Below are 19,426 nucleotides of genomic sequence, written 5' to 3'. Positions count from 1 at the left end.
TGAATTACAGGCCTATACCACTAATGTCAATTTGCAGTAGGGTTTTGGAACATATGCTGTATTCAAAAATTATGAAGTACCTCGAAGAAAACGATTTATCAACACATAGTTAGCATGGATTCAGAAAATATTGTTCTTGCAAACTACAACTAGCTCTTTATACTCATAAAGTAATGAGTGCTATCAACAGGAGATGTCAGATTGATTCCATATTTTTAGATTTCCAGAAAGCTTTCAACACCGTTCCTCATAAGCGTCTTTTAACCAAACTATGTGCCTATGGAATATCACCTCAGCTGTGTGACTGGATTCACGATTTTCTATCAGAAAGGTCACAGTTCATAGTAAATACACGAAAAGTCATCGAGTAAAACAGAAGAAATATCTGGCATTCCCAAAGGTAGGTTATAGGCCCTCTATTGTTCCTGATCTATATTAACGACATAGGAGACATACTGAGTAGCCGTCTTAGATTGTTTGCAGATGATGCTGTCATTTACTGACCTGTAAAGTCATCAGATTACCAAAGTGAATTGCAAAATGATTTAGATAGGATATCTGTATGGCACAAAAAGTGGCAATTGACCATGAATAAAGAAAAGTGTGAAGTTATTCACATGAGTACTAAAAGAAATATGCTAAATTTTGATTACACAATAAGTCACACTAAATCTGAAGGCTGTAAATTCAACTAAATACCTAGGGATTACAATTGACAAATAATCTAAATTGGAGGGATCACATAGATAATGCTGTGGGTAGAGAAAACCAAAGACTGTGATTCACTGGCAGAACACTTAGAAGGTGCAACAGGTCTTCTACAGAGACCGCTTACACCACGCTTGTCCGCCCTGTTCTGGAGTATTGCTGTGCGGTGTGGGATCCGCATTGGGTGGGACTGATGTATGACATCAAAAAAGTACAAACAAGGGCAACTTGTTTTGTACTATTGCGAAATAGGAGGGACAGTGTCACAGACATGATATGTGAACTGGAGTAGCGATCATTAAAACAAAGGCGTTTTTCGTTGCGACGGGATCTTCGCATGAAATTGCGATCACCAGTTTCCGCCTCTGATTGCGAAAACATTCTGTTGGCATCCACATACATAGGGCGAAATGATCATCATGGTAAAATACGAGAAATATGGGCTCGCACAGAAAAATTTAAGCACTTGCTTTTCCCCTACGCAGTTCGAGAGTGCAATGGTAGAGAGACAGCTTGAAGGTGGTTCACTGAACCCTCTGCCAGGCATTTTATTGTGAATAGCAGAGTAATCAAGTAGATGTAGATGTAGTGTATCGTTATGTGAACCTAAGAACCATGCATCGATCACGCGACATTGAAGCAGATTGAAAAATTCAGACATGTTCTGAAAGAAATTACTAATCACACTTACCCTCTTTTTCAAACGTGAAACTTCCTTCTTTGTCAATACATCAGCTTTCGCAATAACAGGCACTATATTGACTTTATTGTGTAGTTGCTTCATAAATTCTATATCTAGAGGCTTCAATCTGTAACAGACGAAATAGTTGAAATAAACATATAACAGTACACAACATTTTTTCCAATGCAACTCTAATTACAATAAATCAAAACTGATGTTCATCATTGTAAGAATGACATACACTTTCACAATTGCAAATAGTCACCACTGCCACACTTAAATAAGCACGACAATAACCTACCCAAGCATTATCCAAGTTGCTCAAGTAAGTGGACTATTGCATAAAATATGGAGACTACTTTTGTGAGATGCGAAGAAAATTTCCAGAATAAACCTCACAAAAGGAAGCTGAAACTACACATGATTTTTGCAGTATAAGAAAGCATATCTGTAGCTAAAAAAGTATAATAAAAACACACAAGCTTACAATAATAATTTTATCATCACAGTTACTTTTTATTTTGCTTACCCATGACCAAATGGAGATATGAAATAAAAACAACAATGTATCCTGTTGTCCACTATATTTCTGCGATTCAAACCACTTTCATCCCTAAGAAATCTCTCAAACTGGTCATCAATATATTTGATTATTTCATGGAAACTGAAAAATAAAAAATAAATATATTTCCAACAGTAGAGGTAGAATATCTCTTCAGCTAATGAGGAAGCATCAAAACTAAAACCTTCTATAATGCAGTACTATGTAATTAATGATTTGACATTTCTCTGCTACTACGAAAATAGACTACAGAAGGAAAAAAAAAGTTCAAGCAAAAATATTGTGGTTAGCAAGAAGGTTGAAATTAATTTTTAATTATATGAAATGATCACTGTTTTGTAAGACATTTAAGAAGAATGTCCTGAAAATTCTCAATTTCATGTTAAACACAACTTGTGTAAAAATAAAAAAATAAATAAAAAAAAGCTAAGAAAATATAATGCATGAAGTAATACAATATTGATACAAATGGCAAGCAGAAAGATCTGACATAAATTTTAGCATTACCAATCTGTATTATCAATTGCATCTCCGTATCCTGGTGTATCAACAACAGTAAGCCGGAGCTTCACACCTCTCTCTTCTATTTCCACTGTTGATGCATCTAGCTTCACAGTCTGGTGTGTTTTTTCTGCAATATTGAACAGTTTTCATCAAATTGCGTTTGACAAAGCTGTTTTAGTATTGTATTAAATGTAATGAGGAAGGAAAGAAGATTATGGTTTAACATCCTAATCACAAGGAGGTCACTACAGATGGTGCACAAGCTCTTACTGGAGAAGGAATTTGGCAGAATCCTTTCCAAAAGAATTATTACAGCACTTGCTTTACACAGTTTCAGGAAACCAAAGAAATCCTAAACCAGTATGGCTGGATGGGGATCTGAAGAGTCTCGGGCAAAGATTAAAACACACATATTAGTTAAGGTCAGTCAGGAATCTGCTAATGTTTGAAACACTATTTGTTACAATAACTTTGTCTTTAATCTGCATGTGATGACATTCGCCTACTGATAATGTAACATCTAAAACTACAACAGAACAGAACAGAATACTTTCAACTTCGAAACACCTTCACATGCAGCCATTATTGTCCGATAAAACTAATATACCAGGAGAAATAAAATATTACATGACTTTTGCAAGAGCCACAACTTAATGTATTGAATTCTTTACAATCTTGTCACTATTCCAATGTAGGATGTCATGTATAATGACTGCAACAAAGTATTGACTTACATTTTTGATATAATACTTTAATTTGTACTACAGGGTGATTATAATTAAAGTTAAACTTTGTAAACACCGTAGAAAAAAAACACTGGTCAGAATGACGCCAAATTGTGACAGAATATTGTTGGAGAACAGGGAAAACACACGGAGAAGAAAAAAAAAATTATGTGAAAATTGATCAATAGATGGCACTGTATGTGTTGAAATATATAAATAAAAACACCTGTCATGCACACTACCCATAAAAGTTGGTATAAACACGCTGGGTACACGGCTTTTCTTCCTTTCGCGTCTATGACATTGCCCACGACTGTCTCAATGCAGGATCCCTCTCTGCTTGTAAAGCTGTATTACAAGAATGATGACTGTGCACACGTCACTCTGCAGAAGTTCAGGACACTGAAGGGTTTGAAAAAAGGCGTTGGTCCGATGACTGCCGTGAGTCTGGAGAAAATGATTCAGCAATTCAAAAAGACAGGTTCTTTTGGTGTGCAATCTGTTATAGGGAGGAAACGAATTGATTCAACGTCAGTTGCAGCAGTGGCCACAGCAATGCAAGAGGAAACGAGTGGTGGTGTGCAAACGTGTAGTGCACAGAGAATTGCCCGAACATCGGACATAACCGTGAGCACAATGCATAAAATCCTACACAGCATCCTCCTTTGTTATCCATTCAAAATTACCCATGTGCATGAATTGCTTCCTGTTGACCTGCCAGCAAGAGAGACCTTTGCTTTAGAATTTCTTGCTCACATGGAAATGGACAATGATTGGCCGTGGAAGATTTTGAGGATAGATTATGCCCGCTTCCATATGACAGGATATGTCAATATAAAGAACTGTTGAATATGGGCAATGGAAAATCCACATGCAAATCAACCAGTACCACTTCATCCTGGAAAGGTCACTGTGTAGTGCGGATTTATGGCATCATTTATTGTAGCGCCATATTTTTCCGAAGAGACAGGTGGTTCCGGTTCTGTTACCTGTACCATCACTAGTAAGCACTATGAGTGTCTTTTGCACAACCACATCACTCCAGCTCTCCAACAGCGTGGATGTGATCATTTTTATGTAAGATGTCGCACCTCCGCACATTGCAAATCCAGTTAAGCAGCTGCTGAAGCGCCATTTCAGAAATGCTAGAATTATCAGCTGCCGTCTCCCCACAGCATGGCTGTACCGATCACTTGATCTTAATCCCTGTAACTTCTGGCTGTGGGGCTATCTGAAAGATGTTCTATTCAGTGTTCTGATTGCAAACTTAGCTGCATTAAAGGCATGCATTGCGCAACACATTCTGAATGTGAGCTCAGAAACACTTTGGTCAGTTGTGGAACATGTTGTTTCTCGATTTCAACTTATTCCAGAAATGGTGGACAGCATATTGAACATGTTTTGCACCAGTCGCACAGAAATTAATAATCTGATTTGATTTTGATTGATGCTTTTTATGCAGTTTTTGGGCTCAAGACAGTTAAAAACTGATGTGATTGATGATTTTTGTGTTTTTTTGCCTCAGGACAATTAAAAACCAATGTGGGTGATGCTTCTATTCGGTTTTAGGCCTCAGGACAATTAAAAACTGATTTTTCCTATCCAATGTGGTGTGGCCTTGCCAGGGTGGATGGGCTTAATGTAACTAACAGTATCATGCCTGTATATCCACACACACTGTCTAGTACAGTTTGTTTAACGTCAAACGTACACCTTAGGCATTGTTGTATCTTTCATTTTCCATTTGTACTCAACCATTATTAAATTATGGTGCTTACAGCACCATCTATTGCTACATTTTGTAACTATTTATTTTTCTTCTGACATGTTTTCTCCCCTCTCCGATAATATTCCGTTACAATTTGACATTATTCTGACTTTAATCATAATCACCCTGTACATTTCTAAGAGCACACTGTATTGAATAATCATAAGTTTTAAAATCTTGCACATGGATGGACGCAACAGCAATGTACTCATCACAAGGAAAAGATGAAAAAATACCCAAACCAGTTGCACTAGTACAAGGTTTATTGAAAAGCACTTGACCCAGGTTCTGATGTCTTTAAAAATGTCTTCTTTGGAAGGCTCAATGATTAACACCTACCATGGTTAACATTATATATATATATATATATATAAAAAGCAAAGGTAAAAATAAATCACTGACTTACGCAGAATTTTTACCGTTACCAGTTACATGAAGTTTTGAGGCACATATTAAATATGTAGCCATAAGGCGCAACTGAAGATTAAATTCACCTCCCCAATAATAAAACCACAAAATATTGTACAGCTGTTTATTGATTCTCCCTCATTGCAAATCACATACAATCTTATACTCATCAATTAACAGTAACAATAATAAGTAGAAATTCTAGTGTCAAATACAGATCCCAGTGATATATACAGACTGTACCTACCATTCACAGCACGTTACTCTCATTTATCCCTCCCCCCAACCCCCACCCTTCTGTGGCTTTGTATTTATGTACAGGATGTCTCAGAAATGTTTTGACAGGCTTCGAGGGGGTGTAGAGGGTTTCTGGAAGAACAAATCAAGGATACGAACCCGTGTGTAGAAACATCATCCAACAATGCTACAGAACGCTGAAGTTATAGGCGTTGGCACATGCTATTAGGCCACCCATTCAGCAGAAAATATGACTTTGTACACTGACAGATCATAGGCTGAACATTCCACAGTGTTGTTCATTTTTCAGTGATCACGACTGATTGTCACCATGGCCAGTGGAGAAGTGGAGCTAGCGGAGCTAGCGGCTCCATAAAAAAGTCTTCTCTTCTATGAATGCGATGCTCTGTTAGCTCGGTGGATGTCTGTTTCAGACACAGGTTTCCATTCACATGTTTTCTTTCTCCTCGAACCCTCTAAAATTTCCAATGTTTCTTTTTACACACGATAAAAATAAACTGCAGATGTAAATTCTTGTTTTCATCATCACCCACCAAGGCAACGGAACACTGTAGTCATAAGGGACAAGGCCTATCTACGCAACAGCTAGCACCATCTTCTCCACTGTAGATCATGGCAATCAGTTGCACACCACTGAATAAGAAATAACATTGCAAAACATTCTGCTTACGGCCTGTCAACATACAAAATCATGTTTGCTTCCATAGGAGTGGTCTAATGGCAGGCACTGGTGTCTATAACTTTAACGTTATGTAGCATTGTTGGATGTTGCTTCCAGACACAGGTTCATACCCCCGATTTGTTCCTCACGAGATCCTCCACAATGCCTTGGAGTTCATCACAACTTTTCTGGGTAACACTATTTCACAACGCCAACTGACAAGTTCTCCTTCGCTACTGTGTAGGCAGTTTTAGATCGTATCCTACTTTGTTTATGTTTTAGTTATGTATATATCATTTCTGTAACGTACCTGACACGTCTGATACTGTTGCACCAAATAGTCTAAGGATGAACAAATAAATAAACTAGGTAAATTACTGAAGTGGACATCGCCAAAAATACAGTTCACATGAACTTAGCAATACTAGATGTCAGCTTCGTTGCTGAGGTAATAACACTGTGGCATGTGATGATATACATGCACAAACAGAAAGAGAATGCTGTCAATACTTCTTTTGCATTATGTTAGTTTTTGGAATGTAGGATGTGGTGATAGTTTGATCTGCAACACGTTCCAAAGTGTAGGTTTTGCTGAAAGGTAACGGTTTGAACACTTCAGTTAATAGGGAGGTACTTTTTAACTACCATGAACGCTCACCAAACTATGAGTATTGGCTGTATGCTTCATGCGTTGTACTCATGAACACTGCACATTAGGTACATATAAGGTACCGCAATTCTCAAGACACTGACCTCACATTTGGAAGCATAGTGTTTGCTCTGTTCAGCCATTTTTATTTGTTTTCCCAAATCATTTCAGGCAAATGCTATGATGGTTCCTCCAGCAAGGCCATGGCCAACCACCTACCCTATTCTCATAAAAATATACTAAGCATATTTTATGCTATTTATTTTCACTTTGTAATGACAACGAATCTTACATCACCGTAAGATGATTCCTATGTGAATAAATAAATAAATAACATGCATTTACCTACCAACAAAATACTAACGACATTTATGATATTCAGTTTTTTCAAATAATCACTACATGATTCACACAGATATAGTTAATAACCTCTTTCTGCACTGAAAAGGAACAAAAGCACTTCCTGAGAAATGTTTCTACAATGCAAGAAAATATATTAACTTCCAGAAACATCAAGCCTTCATTTATTATTCTGTATATTTTTAACCCATTAACAGGTTACCAACTTTGCTGTGTGTGTCTTTGCACACAAACATTTCTGCTGTTGGTTTCCTGTTTCCTCTGTTTCAGATGCAGTGCAGTAAACAACCTCAGTGAAGGAAATCTGTTACAAGAATAATAGTGGAGGAAGTAGAACTGGCAAGTGTTCCTGTGTATTTTTCAGAAGTGTAATACAACAAGATTTCTTGTCCTAATAATGTTATTGTTTATCTATTTATTTACACGTCTAGTTCTGGAGGACCAAACTGAGTAGCAAATCTTGAAAGACATGGAACATGTCAGTACACGAAATTACAACACAGAAGTAATAACAGACGAAATAAAATGTTTATCAATCCAAAAAATGTCAAGCCATAAGCTTAAGTAAACGCAATCTACAATATAACATAGGAATCGGCTTGATTTTTCAAGGAACTCCTCAACAGAGTAGAAGGGGTGACCCATGAAGAAACTCTTCAGTTTCAACTTGAAAGTGCGAGGATTACCGCTGCGATTTTTTAATTCTTGTGGCAGCTTATTGCAAATGGATGCAGCCGTATACTGCACATCTTTCTGCACAAGAGTTAAGGAAGTGCAATCCAAATGCACATTGGATTTCTGCTAGTATTAACTGAGTGAAAGTTGATAGTTCTTGGGAATAAACTGATATTGTTAGAAAATGACAATATATATAATCTGAGGTTTTCCAGGCCTACAGAAATCTTGAAAATTTCTCAGGTATTCAGCTGGGTAGCGTCATCCAAAAGGCGCGATATTTCAACAAGCGGACTTCTTGCCATCTTCAGGTGTTCTTGGAGTCTGATTGATCTCTGATGGATGCCGACTTTAATCTCCACCCCTCTCCCACAGCCTCCGTCTGGGTGCTTCCAAATGGCCCGTGGCCAATGGTGGGGGAAGAGCAGGGCTGGGTGGTGGGGGAAGCGCAGCGCCCTGCGATAGATCATGGGCCGCAGTCCTTCCGCGGCCATGGCCGCTTGCAGAACTCTGCTGTCATGGTGACAATGCTTCTTCTTCTTCTTCTTCTTCTTCAGGTGTCCTGACAGTAGCGGATTTCCATGTAGACTGTTGTTGTGTTTTAATCATACTCAAAGCTGGATCCCAAGCATTGCTTAGCTGGAAACCACTGTCTTTATTTATAAAGTTTGTCATCCAGCCGCATCTCCACTGACTCTTTGAGGATACAGCCCCAGAAGGTGTTCAATTACTGTAACACCTTTGTGCCATCGTAGTTCATGTCATGTCCATGTGAGATGCAGTGCTTTACCATGGCGGTCTTGGTCAGCTGTGCGTTGTCTGTGTGGCACTTATGTTTAAGAAAATATATACTGAGAGGCCAATGTCAGAATATCCAGACTAGTGAACAGGGGTCGACAAGAGGTTCGCGAACTTAGACCAATTACTGCCCGTTTCTCAGCCAAAAATATCCTATGAGAATGAGAAGAGTTACACCAAAATATAAGACCATATGACACAAGCGAATGAATATATGCAAAGTAGGCTAATTTTCGTGTTGTAAGATCATTTACTTCAGACACCATTCTAATAGTCAAAATGGCAGCATTTAGTCTTTTCAGGTCTAATACTGTCTACATTATTCCTTTTTATAAAGTGGCTTTACTAGTGAGTACTTAAACTGCCCAGGAAATTGACCATTTTTAAAGGAAAAATTACAAATATGGCTAAGTACAGCACTAAAACGTGCAGCACAGTACTTTAATATTCTGCTAGGCAGTCCATCATATGCATGAGAGTCCTTGTCTGTATCACATACGAGCATTTCCGACATCAATCTCCGAAAGCCATTTTTCAACAGAGTTATGTGATTCCCTGTAGAAACAAAATTTTTATTTAATTCACCAGTAATGCTCAGAAAATGATTCTTACATACTGTACATATATCTGACTTATCAGAAACAGAAATATTTTTACTACAAACTGACTTTATATCATCAACCTTGTGCTGCTGAGCAGACACTCCCTTCACTATTGACCATATGGTTTTAAATTTATCCTGTGAATTAGCTATTCTATTTGTGTACAACATACTCTTTGCCTTCCTAATAACATTTTTAAGCACCTTACAACACTGTTTGCAATGGGCTACAGTAGCTTGATTGTGACTATTTCTAACATTTTGATATAATTCCCGTTTTGTCCTACATGATATCCTTATCCCAGTAGTCAGCAACCCAGGCTGCATTTTACTGTTAGTACCCCATTTAGTACATTCTAATGGAAAATAACTCTCAAAGAGCATGAGAAATGTGTTAAGGAAAGCATTATATTTGTCATCTATGTTATCAGCACTATAAACATCCTGCCACTCTCATTCCTTGACAAGGTTTAAAAAACTCTCTATTGCTGTTGGATTAACTTTCCTACATAGTTTGTAATTATGCGTAACATTTGTTTGAGTACAAAAGCCTTTTAGTGTTAAAATTTGTGCATCAAGGTCTGAAAGGTCATTCACCCTTTTACTAACAGAATACCCAGCCAGTAATGAAGAAAGAATAAAAATATTGTCTATGGCTGTGCTACTGTTCCCCTGCCTCTTGGTTGAAAAAAATACAGTCTGCATCAGGTCATATGAGCTTAGGAGATCAACCAACATCCTTTTTCTTGCATAATCATATACAAAATTAATATTGAAGTCACCACATATAACTAATTGTTGGTACTTCCCTCTATAGCTTGAGCAGAAATGCTTTGAAGTCAAAGCTAAAGGACCTATAAACAACAACAATTAGAAGTTTAGTTTCACCAAATTCAACTGCCCCTGCAGAACATTCAAATACCTGCTCAGTGCAGTGCCGTGATACATCTACGGACTCAAATGGAATACTGTTTTTTATGTACATGGTTTTTCCCTACCCACTCCGCAAAGAAATACTTGAAATACAACCAGCTAATCTGTATCCTGGTAAAGGAAGCCTCTGAATTGTCAAATTATTTAAGTGGTGCTCCGATATAACAATAATGTCAGACTCAATATCTATAAGCAGTTCACTAACTTTATCTCTAACACCTCTTATATTTTTTTGATGAAATATGTTAATTCCTTCTCTATTACATGCTTCTTGTGCTTGATGTAAGCTAATTGTCAAGTAAATACATGTGGTTCCACATCTTCATTGTACTCCACAAGCCACCCAATGATATGTGGCGGAAGGTAAAACTGGCATCACTAACTGATCCCCCTAACCTCCTACATCACGATGGCACAGGGAACAGTGACTGTCAGTAAGCTTCTGTATTGGTTCTAATTTCTCAAATTTTCTTATCGGGGTCATTACACAAAAAGTACCTAGGGAGAATAATATGTCGTCCAATTCTTCCCGGGCAGTGCACTCTTGAAATTTTAATAGCAAACCTCTCCATGATTCATAACGCCTCTCACATAATGTCTGCCAATGGAATTTGTTGATTACCTCAGAAACACTCATGCACTAAGTGACCCATGATGAAACACATTGCTCTTCTTCATTGGATCTCCTCTCTCTCTCTCTCTCGCTCTCTCTCTCTCATCAGTCCTCCTTGGTAAGGATCCCATACTGATCAATAGTACTTAAGAACCAGTTGAATAATCACCTTGTAACCCTCTTCCTCTGTGGATGAGGTCCATTTCCTTAAGATTCTTTCTATGAATCTCAGTCTGGCATCTGATTTTCTTACTATTTGCTTTACATGGTCATTACACTTAAGGTCACTCTGTGTAGTTATTCCTAGATAGTAGTGGCTTCTTTTCCTATGTAGGCACAATATTCCATTTATTTATGTTCAGGGTCAAATGCCAGAGCCTGCACCATTCATCAATTGTCTGCAGGTCATTCTGCAAATTGATACTGTCTTCTGGTGTTGCTACTTTGTTACAGACAACTGAAAAGTCTATAAACAGTCCTAAAGAGCATCTGACACTTTCTGCTATATCATTTATATGTAAAAATGGTGGTCCTATCACACCTCCTTGGCAGTACTCTGGTTCTATTTATGTTTTCCCACCAAACTGTATACCAAGCGAGATGGCACAGTGTTAATCTACTGGATCAAAATTTGGGAGTTTGGGGCTCGAACTCTTATCTGACCGTCCTTACCTACGTTTTCCATAGTTCCCCAAATTGCTAAGATGAATACTGCGATGATTCCAGAGCAAAGGTCATGGCCAATTTCCTACTCCGTCCCTGCCTTATCCAATGCAAGCTAGCATATGTTTTATATATTTACCTGAATATATTATATCTGTAATGTATCTTGTATGTCCTATACTGCTGTGCTGGGTGGTCAAAGGAGGAATATGTAAATAAGAAGGAAACGTATACACTAACAGGTTTTACTAGCACAACTTCTCATCTTAATATAGTAGTGTATCACATATGCCAGTCCAGCACACAATCTTTCTGTGTGAATATGTTAACTGAGATGATGATCTGTGAATGCATGGTTTTAAGGTGATATATACTGATAAAACTGTCTTGAGATTCCAGCTTTGTTAAGTTGTTTAAGATCTATGAGCTTTCAGTTGAGTAATCCTCGGCCATTCTCAAGTGGTGACTGTCTTCTGCTTGCTGCTGCCGTCCTTACACAGCTGCGCTGCCTCCTTTGACGCCATTGGTGCTCACTCCAGCACCATATGTGGCACCATTTCTGTTGCACTCCTACTTTAACCTTCCAACAGCAGAGTTCCAAGCTATGCTTAACTGCAGGCCACTGTCTTTATTGAGGGCATTGTCACAATCTTTTATCTCAATGCCTTCTTTTATGACACTATTCAGAAACTATTAGTCCGCAAAGTAACAGACGTCTCATTGAGTGCAATACAATGTTTGTTTTCTAGAGCATGCTCTGCTATCGATTTCTCAGGGTACCAAAGGCAAAAAAAGTCCCTTGTAATCAACAAAGTGCTGTTCAACAGTAAACACAGTCTATCTGACCTACAAATGTCCAAATGCACACACAGTATTTTACATACTCCTGACATTCTGAGGCCTACATTGTCATTTACAGGCCTTGCTAGTTGTCAAATTGTTGCTGGAGTCCTGAACATCGAGTCCATACCTGACCCAGCTAATCCTTCCTGTTACTGAGCCACAAAACGGCAAAAAAAGAAGCCGCTTCGTGCCTCCTCGGGTGCATTGTGCTTATGTGTCTTCAGCAATGGCTTCCGAAATCAGTAGTTGCTGTAGCTGTTTACTCAGCATCTGAGACTGCTTCCATTTGATGCATCCTGGTCCTCAGAAGAGAACGTTTCTGTGATGGATGGTCATGGCTGTTAGCACGCTGATATCATTCCATGTGGGTAGGTCTTTGATAAACACTGTGGCTGAGATTTCCATTTGTGTTTTTGGTGGGCAAGGATGTCAAGGAATGGTAAGGCACCATCAGAAGTGGTCCAAAAATTCTCCTGAATTTTCAAGTCCATGAGACAAGAAAACAAATGGTCTAAAGTCTACATCAGGGCCAGCAGTAGCCATGATGGTGCTTACCTACAATTCATAAGATGGTAATGTGTCAGTTTTCCATATTGAATGGGTCAATTCTTTGACAAACAATGAGAGGTGAGAACAGAGGCAACGTATTTCTAGTGCCAAAATTGAAACCATTGGCTTGTTTGCTGTATCAGCGAGTTTCAAGAGAAATATTTTATGATTATGGCAGCAAGTGCTATAAAGTGGACTGATTTAAGTGATTTAGTTCGGCACGGTGATGTCGTCCACTGGTGCATCTCTCATAGATTAATTGCAGAGACATAAAGTACCAAATGTGGTGGTGAGATGACTTAAAGGGTCAAGGGTTTGTATGGATGGAATCATCTGGAAGCACAGCAAAAGCTGTCACGTTGAGTAAGTGGACCAACATTTTAATTCAGTCATGGAGAAAGGTAGGTGGATTAATGTTTATCAATAGCAGAGTCACATGTTTGGTACATTAATAAACAATGATCCACTTATTCAGTGTGCTCGTGCAGATCGACTGTGTAGCAACACACAGCAAAGAAATATTTCACTATTTCCAGAATGAGATTTTCACTGTGCAGCGGAGTGTGCGCTGATATGAAACTTCCTGGCAGATTAAAACTGTGTGCCGGACTGAGACTCGAACTCAGGACCTTTGTCTTTCATGGGCAAGTGCTCTACCAACTCAGCAACCCCAGCACGACTCAGGACCTGTCCTCACAGCTCCAATTCTGTCAGTACCTCGTCCCCTTCCAAATTTCACAGAAGCTCTTGTGCACACAAGAGCTTCTGTGGCGTTTGGAAGGTAAGAAATGACGTATTGGCAGAATTGAAGCTGTGAAGACAGGTCATGAGTCGTGCTTTGGAAGCTCAGACAGCAGAGCACTTGCCTGCAAAAGGCAATGGTCCTGAGTTCGAGTCTTTGTCCGCCACACAGCTTTAATTGGCCAGGAAGTTTCATTTCACTGCTTTTTCGAATATATCACTGGCTGCAATGTTGTCCTTGGTCTACAGATACTAGCATGATTTAAACAGCTGTGATTCATAAAAGGAGCAATTAAATCTATAATCCTTGTTAATTCCGAATGTACTATCTTTAAAACATGTCATCTGCCTGCTGCTCTCTCATTGGCTGCATAACACAAAGAGCTGGAAAACCGTCCTTTGTTCGCATCATACCTCATGGCAAGTGCTGGCAACATTCCTTCATGACAAGTATGTCCCTGGCCTATTCGAGCCCTTTACCCAATGATTGTGTTGTAAACATAATGATAAAAGCAACTAGGCTTCGCAGGAGCTATGTCCAGGGCACTGTCCCCAAAGTACTCCATAAACAGGTTGGTTATAACAGGAGCTCCTGAGATTCCCATTGCAACACTGTCCATATGGTTCAGATTTTCTCCACCATACAAAAATATATGGTGCTGTTGTGTGTGCTTAAATAAATTCACAACCTTCTCGTCAAGTAACTGAGAGAGCAGATCTATACAATCTTAGATGGGAACCTGCATGACACAAGCATTTAATTCAACTGATGAAATCTGTCATATTTTGATGTGGTGCACACAGAGACAAATGTCTGGAGTAAGGAGGCTGGCCACATGTTTCATGACTTTGTAAGTTGGTGGTAAATGGTGCTTACGATGGGAATAGGGTTGTGTTCATCTTGTGAACTTTTGGAAGGCTATACAATGTATATGGTCGTAATGCCCAAAAGAGAACATTTTTAATGGCATTCTCTTCCAGTGAATGCTGCTTGGGAAGCTCGAACAACTTACTCAGTGTTCTAGATGGTGGTTCGATCAATAATTTTGTTATGTCTCGTCCTCCATCACCATTCGAATCTTCACATAGTAGTCAGATCATTCCATGATGTCGGTGCATTGCCCTTATCATCTAGTAGGACTATGACGAGAGAATCATGGAATCTGCGAAGACCATTGCGCTCAGCTCTAGTCACGTTCAAGGCTGGCAGCTTGGATTTCGAGAGAAAGCAGCTTGTTTCTTGATAAATTTTCTCTGCAGTTTCACAGGGCATCTTGCGAACTGCATGTTCCACACAATGTATTGTGTCAGCGAAAGGGCTACTCCATAGTTAGGGTGTAAAATTAGCGAGTCCCTTCTTAAGAGCTGACATGGCACCCATGTTGATATTTCTCACCGCTATGTAGATAATGATGTGCTCTGTTGTTTTACACGCTGTCACTGCAAAAGCTGGCCCAATTTCCCTTTCTGTCTCTCTGTGGTTTTACACTGTAATGATATCTGTTGTACTACTGTGGCTGCATCAATCTATTCCCAATCCAAAGCTGAGAGTGACTCCATCAGCCACAGGTGGGAGGCCATTAGTTTCCACCATGGCGACGAAATGTGGTGCAGCATTAAATATTTAGGGAAGCTGCATGTTAAGAAGGCAAATTTATTAATCTCCTTAGCCCTCCTACTACACTGTGTGATTCCACCCTTTGCTGTCACGAGCCACCATACCAACAATGCTGGTGCCAGGAGAATTTTTTGTGGTGCCAGCTTTGCCCTGCTGTGAGAGAGGATTCATCACACCAGAAAATAGATGGAAACAAAGGGCCGCAGGCTGATGGCTGTCCACCCGCAGCTGACAGAGTCACTTTGAATTCAGACTGTAATGATGCAGGCCCAGTGGCACAAAAAGAGGTCATTACAGAGCAAAACCGTGGAGAGACAGAAAGGGAAATTCAGCCAATTTTCGCAGCGACCGCATGGGGCAGAATGTAGAACAGGACGCATCATTATCAAAGAGACGATGAGAAACATTGAAACAGGTGCCATGTCAGCTCTTAGAAATGGACTCAGTTTTGCACCATAACTATGGAGTATCCCTTTTGTTGACACAATAAGTTGTGTGGAACATGAAGTTTGTTGAGAAACAAGCCGTTTTCTCTCAAAATCCCAGCTGCCAACCTAAAATGTGACAAGAGCTGGGTTTAATGGTCTTCACAAACTTTGCAATGATCCTCTCGTCATAGTCCTGCCAGCTGACAAGGGAAATGTAGTCATCATTACGGAACAAGCCAACTATGATGCAAATATTCAGTTGATGCTGGAGGAAGAGACATATAAAAATTATTGAGAGACCCAACATCCAGAATGTTGAGAAAGATGTTGGAACTTCTCAAGCAGTTTTCACTGGAAGAGACTCTCACTAAAAAACTTCTCTCTTGGGAACCACAATCACCTACATTTTGTGGTCTTCCAAAGGTTCACAAGAAAACAACACCCCTACAGCCCATCGAAAGAAAAATTGGACTACTGACTTACAGACTTGCAAAACATGTGGCCAACCTCCTTATTCTGAACATTGGTCACGATGTGCACCACATCATGAATACAACCAACCAACCTCATCAGCTGAATTAAATGCTTGCATCTTGGAGAAGGAGATATGATCATAAGCTTTGATGTAGTGCTATTATTCATGTGAATTCTCATCAAATATTCTATAGATCTGCTCTCCCAGTTACTTGATGACACCTCTGTTGATATATTTAAGCAAGTCCTGACAATGTCGTCACATTTTTTTGTGGGATGGAGGATATCTTAATCAGATGGGAAGCCCATTAGTTCTTGTTAAAGGGGTTGACCAAAGCATCCGACCCCACCCATCGGCGTTGAACCGTGAGGTAAGACGGCTGTTGTGTGCGACGTCACGACGGCGTGGAGTTTCTGAGGGCGGCATGTTTGTAGGTCGTGTTGCTGTTTGTGGTGCCCTCTGGTAGTGTTTAGGGGTTTCGTGGTGTGGTGTATTGGGTTCAGTTTGGTGTTAGTGCTTCTTCTGGCTGGTTCTCGTTTTGGCTGTGTGTGGAGTGGAATTGGTTTCAGTGAGTTAACGATTTAGTGTTTTTGTGTGACAGTTATTGTAGTACTGTTCACCGTAGGTTGTGTGTTAATTTGAGTAAATTAATTTGTTGCTGCTCTTGTTTAGGTATGGATATGACGGATAAAATTAATAGTGTGCGCTGGCATGCTATGAAGGGTGCGACTCCATTGGAGTTGATAAAATTTCTGAAGCTGTTTGGGTTGATTGCGGAGGTGGTGAAGTGTGCTGTTTGTGGGCATAAAATGACATTGGCAAAAGTTCCACCATCTTGGACCAGGGACAGTTATATGTGGCGGTGCCGTAGGGATAACCTATGGCACTCCATATGTTGCGGTTCCTGGTTCGAGAAGTCTAGGTTGGGCATGTGCGAGATTGTGTTGTTAACATATTACTTTTGTTATAAATCCTCTCTCAGTTTTTGCGCCCATGAGACTGGCGTGAGTGAGAGGAGTGTGCTTGACTGGTTTTTGTTTTGTCGTGAAGTATGTTCTGAGTTGATTAAGTACAGGGGGAAGTTGGGTGGGCCTGGGGTTGTGGTGGAGGTGGATGAGTCACAGTTTGGGGGAAAGGAAGTATGGGAGGGGTACGTCTGTGGTTGGTCTCTGGGTGTGGGAGGCTGCTGTACCAGGGGGTTGGTGTTCGGAATGTGTTTTTAGGGTTATGAAGGGGCTGACTAAAAGGGAATTAGTGAGGTTAATTGAGGAGTTTATAGAACCGAGTTCTACTGTAGTTTCTGATGCTTTTTCTTCATATAGGGGGTTGGGTATGAGGGGGGTACAATCATTTACTTGTGACCCATAGTTTAGAGTTTAAAAATTATGAGATGGGGGCTTGTACGAATGCTATAGAGGAGATGTGGGGGGGCATTAAGTCAGTTCTTGGGAGAGGAAGGGGTGCTCTTATAACCTTCAGTCTCATTTAAATGAGTATTGTTCGTGGTAGAGCGTCCCTGAGGGGTTTATTATTTTTTTTATTTTTATTTTAGGGTGGGGGCTATCAGTAAGATGTACAGGTGGTTAGTTAGGGTGGTTTGGGCGGGTGGCTGCGGCTCGCGCGGAGGGGGGGGGGTTAGTAGTTGGTAGTGTTTGCGAGGGGGAGTGTGTTGGTTTGTGATTTAGTTGTGGAGGATCTATTTTGCTGCAATTTTTGTTGAGTTGTAACGTGAGATTGAGATTTTTTATTTTGCATTTGTTTTTTGTTTATGGGTATTTTACTTTGGGGTGAGGGAGGAGGTTGGGTCGGGGTGTGGGTGGGTTGGATCTTTCTTTTGATTGTGTATTTTTTTCACTGGTGTGTGCGTGTGTGTGTTTTATTTTTCTTGTTTTTAGTGTATTTGTTGTGTGGTGTTGTGGCTAGTGGGGTGGTCCTGAGTTGTGTGGTTTGTTGTATTGGTGATTTGGCATTGTATGTTGGTTTGTAGGTATGTAGTTGAAGGGAAGTTTTAGATTCCAAGTTGTGGTCATATCTGTGGGTTTTTTGGTATTGGGAGTTGCTGTTGACCTATGTGGGAGAAGCGAACTCTTTGATCCCAATTTGTGGTTGTGGCTGTGGGTGTTCCGATATCGGGAATTGCTGTTGAGCTATGTAGGTCAAGGAAAGTGTTCATTTCCAATGTGTGGTTGTGGGTGTTCCGGTATCAGGAGTTGCTGTTGAACTATACATGTCAAGGGAAGAGTCCGATTCCAGAGGATATTGTGTTTATGGGAGTTTTGTGTTGGTGGTTTTTTTCCTCATTTTGTGTGGTTTGGTATGGTGGTGTGTGTCTACATTTGTTTACATTTACTTTGTCCCCACCCAAAAACCCCCGTTTCCCACGCTTGTCCTGTTAGCTTCATTAGGTTTTTTGTGGAATGTGTGTGTGTTGGTTTTTCAATGTATTTTCATGTTTGTTGTCATGTTTACACAATGACATCATAAGCGCCATATTGGAGTCATAGTGTATGGTCGTTTCCACCATATTTGTGACATCAGGTGTCAAAGCAGACAGGTGGAATCGGAAACTTCTGTATTTCCTGTTAAAGCCACCCTATTTTGAGGACATGCCCTACACAAGGCTCCTACAAAGCTTAGTTAATTTTATCATTATGCTGATGACACATTCACTGTCTGATCTTATGGACTTTAGAAGTTGGGAGAATTCTTGGATCATATCACCAATATCAATGACAACCCTCACGATCACAATGGAGAGAGAGAGGTCCTTACTGATCCTTGTCTGCTGTAAAACAAATGGGTGTCTCAGACACAGTGTTTACCAAAATCCCATCCATATCTACACTGGCAGCTACCACCATCCACCGCAGAAATGTTCTGTTCTGCGGACCCAGGCATATTGACTGAAGCTGTCTAATATGCTGCAACCTGCCAAAGTAACTGAGCCATGTATGGGGAGAATTCAAGGAAAACAGCTACAACAACAGCCATATTTTGCAACCCATCTTTATGAAGACACATAAGTAGAACGCCCCCACATTTTTGCCGTTCTGTGGCTCAGTAACAGCTCGTAAAGAGGCACAATACTGACTCAGACTTCAGGGCTCCAGCATCTATTCAACAACTTGTGAGGCCTATGAATTACCGTGTAGGCCTCAGAATGCCAGGAGTATATAAAATACTGTGTGGGTGTGGACAAGTTTA

The 19,426-nt window shown here is 40.0% G+C and overlaps 1 protein-coding gene across 1 annotated transcript in view; it reads right to left on the bottom strand.

Moving 5' to 3' along the window:
- Positions 1-19,426, bottom strand: part of LOC124545130 (septin-1) — a 54,770-nt gene that overhangs the window by 33,549 nt on the left and 1,795 nt on the right. The window contains exons 3-5 of the mRNA XM_047123956.1: positions 2,460-2,583; positions 1,920-2,054; positions 1,400-1,517 (exon numbers count right to left, since the gene is read on the bottom strand). Of these exons, the coding sequence (XP_046979912.1) occupies positions 1,400-1,517; positions 1,920-2,054; positions 2,460-2,583 (377 nt within the window). The remainder of the gene's footprint in view (positions 1-1,399; positions 1,518-1,919; positions 2,055-2,459; positions 2,584-19,426) is intronic.

The sequence above is a fragment of the Schistocerca americana genome, chromosome 8, assembly GCF_021461395.2.
Source record: "Schistocerca americana isolate TAMUIC-IGC-003095 chromosome 8, iqSchAmer2.1, whole genome shotgun sequence".
In the NCBI taxonomy this organism is placed as follows: Eukaryota; Metazoa; Arthropoda; class Insecta; order Orthoptera; family Acrididae; genus Schistocerca; species Schistocerca americana.
This window is presented reverse-complemented; position numbering and strand designations above follow the sequence as displayed.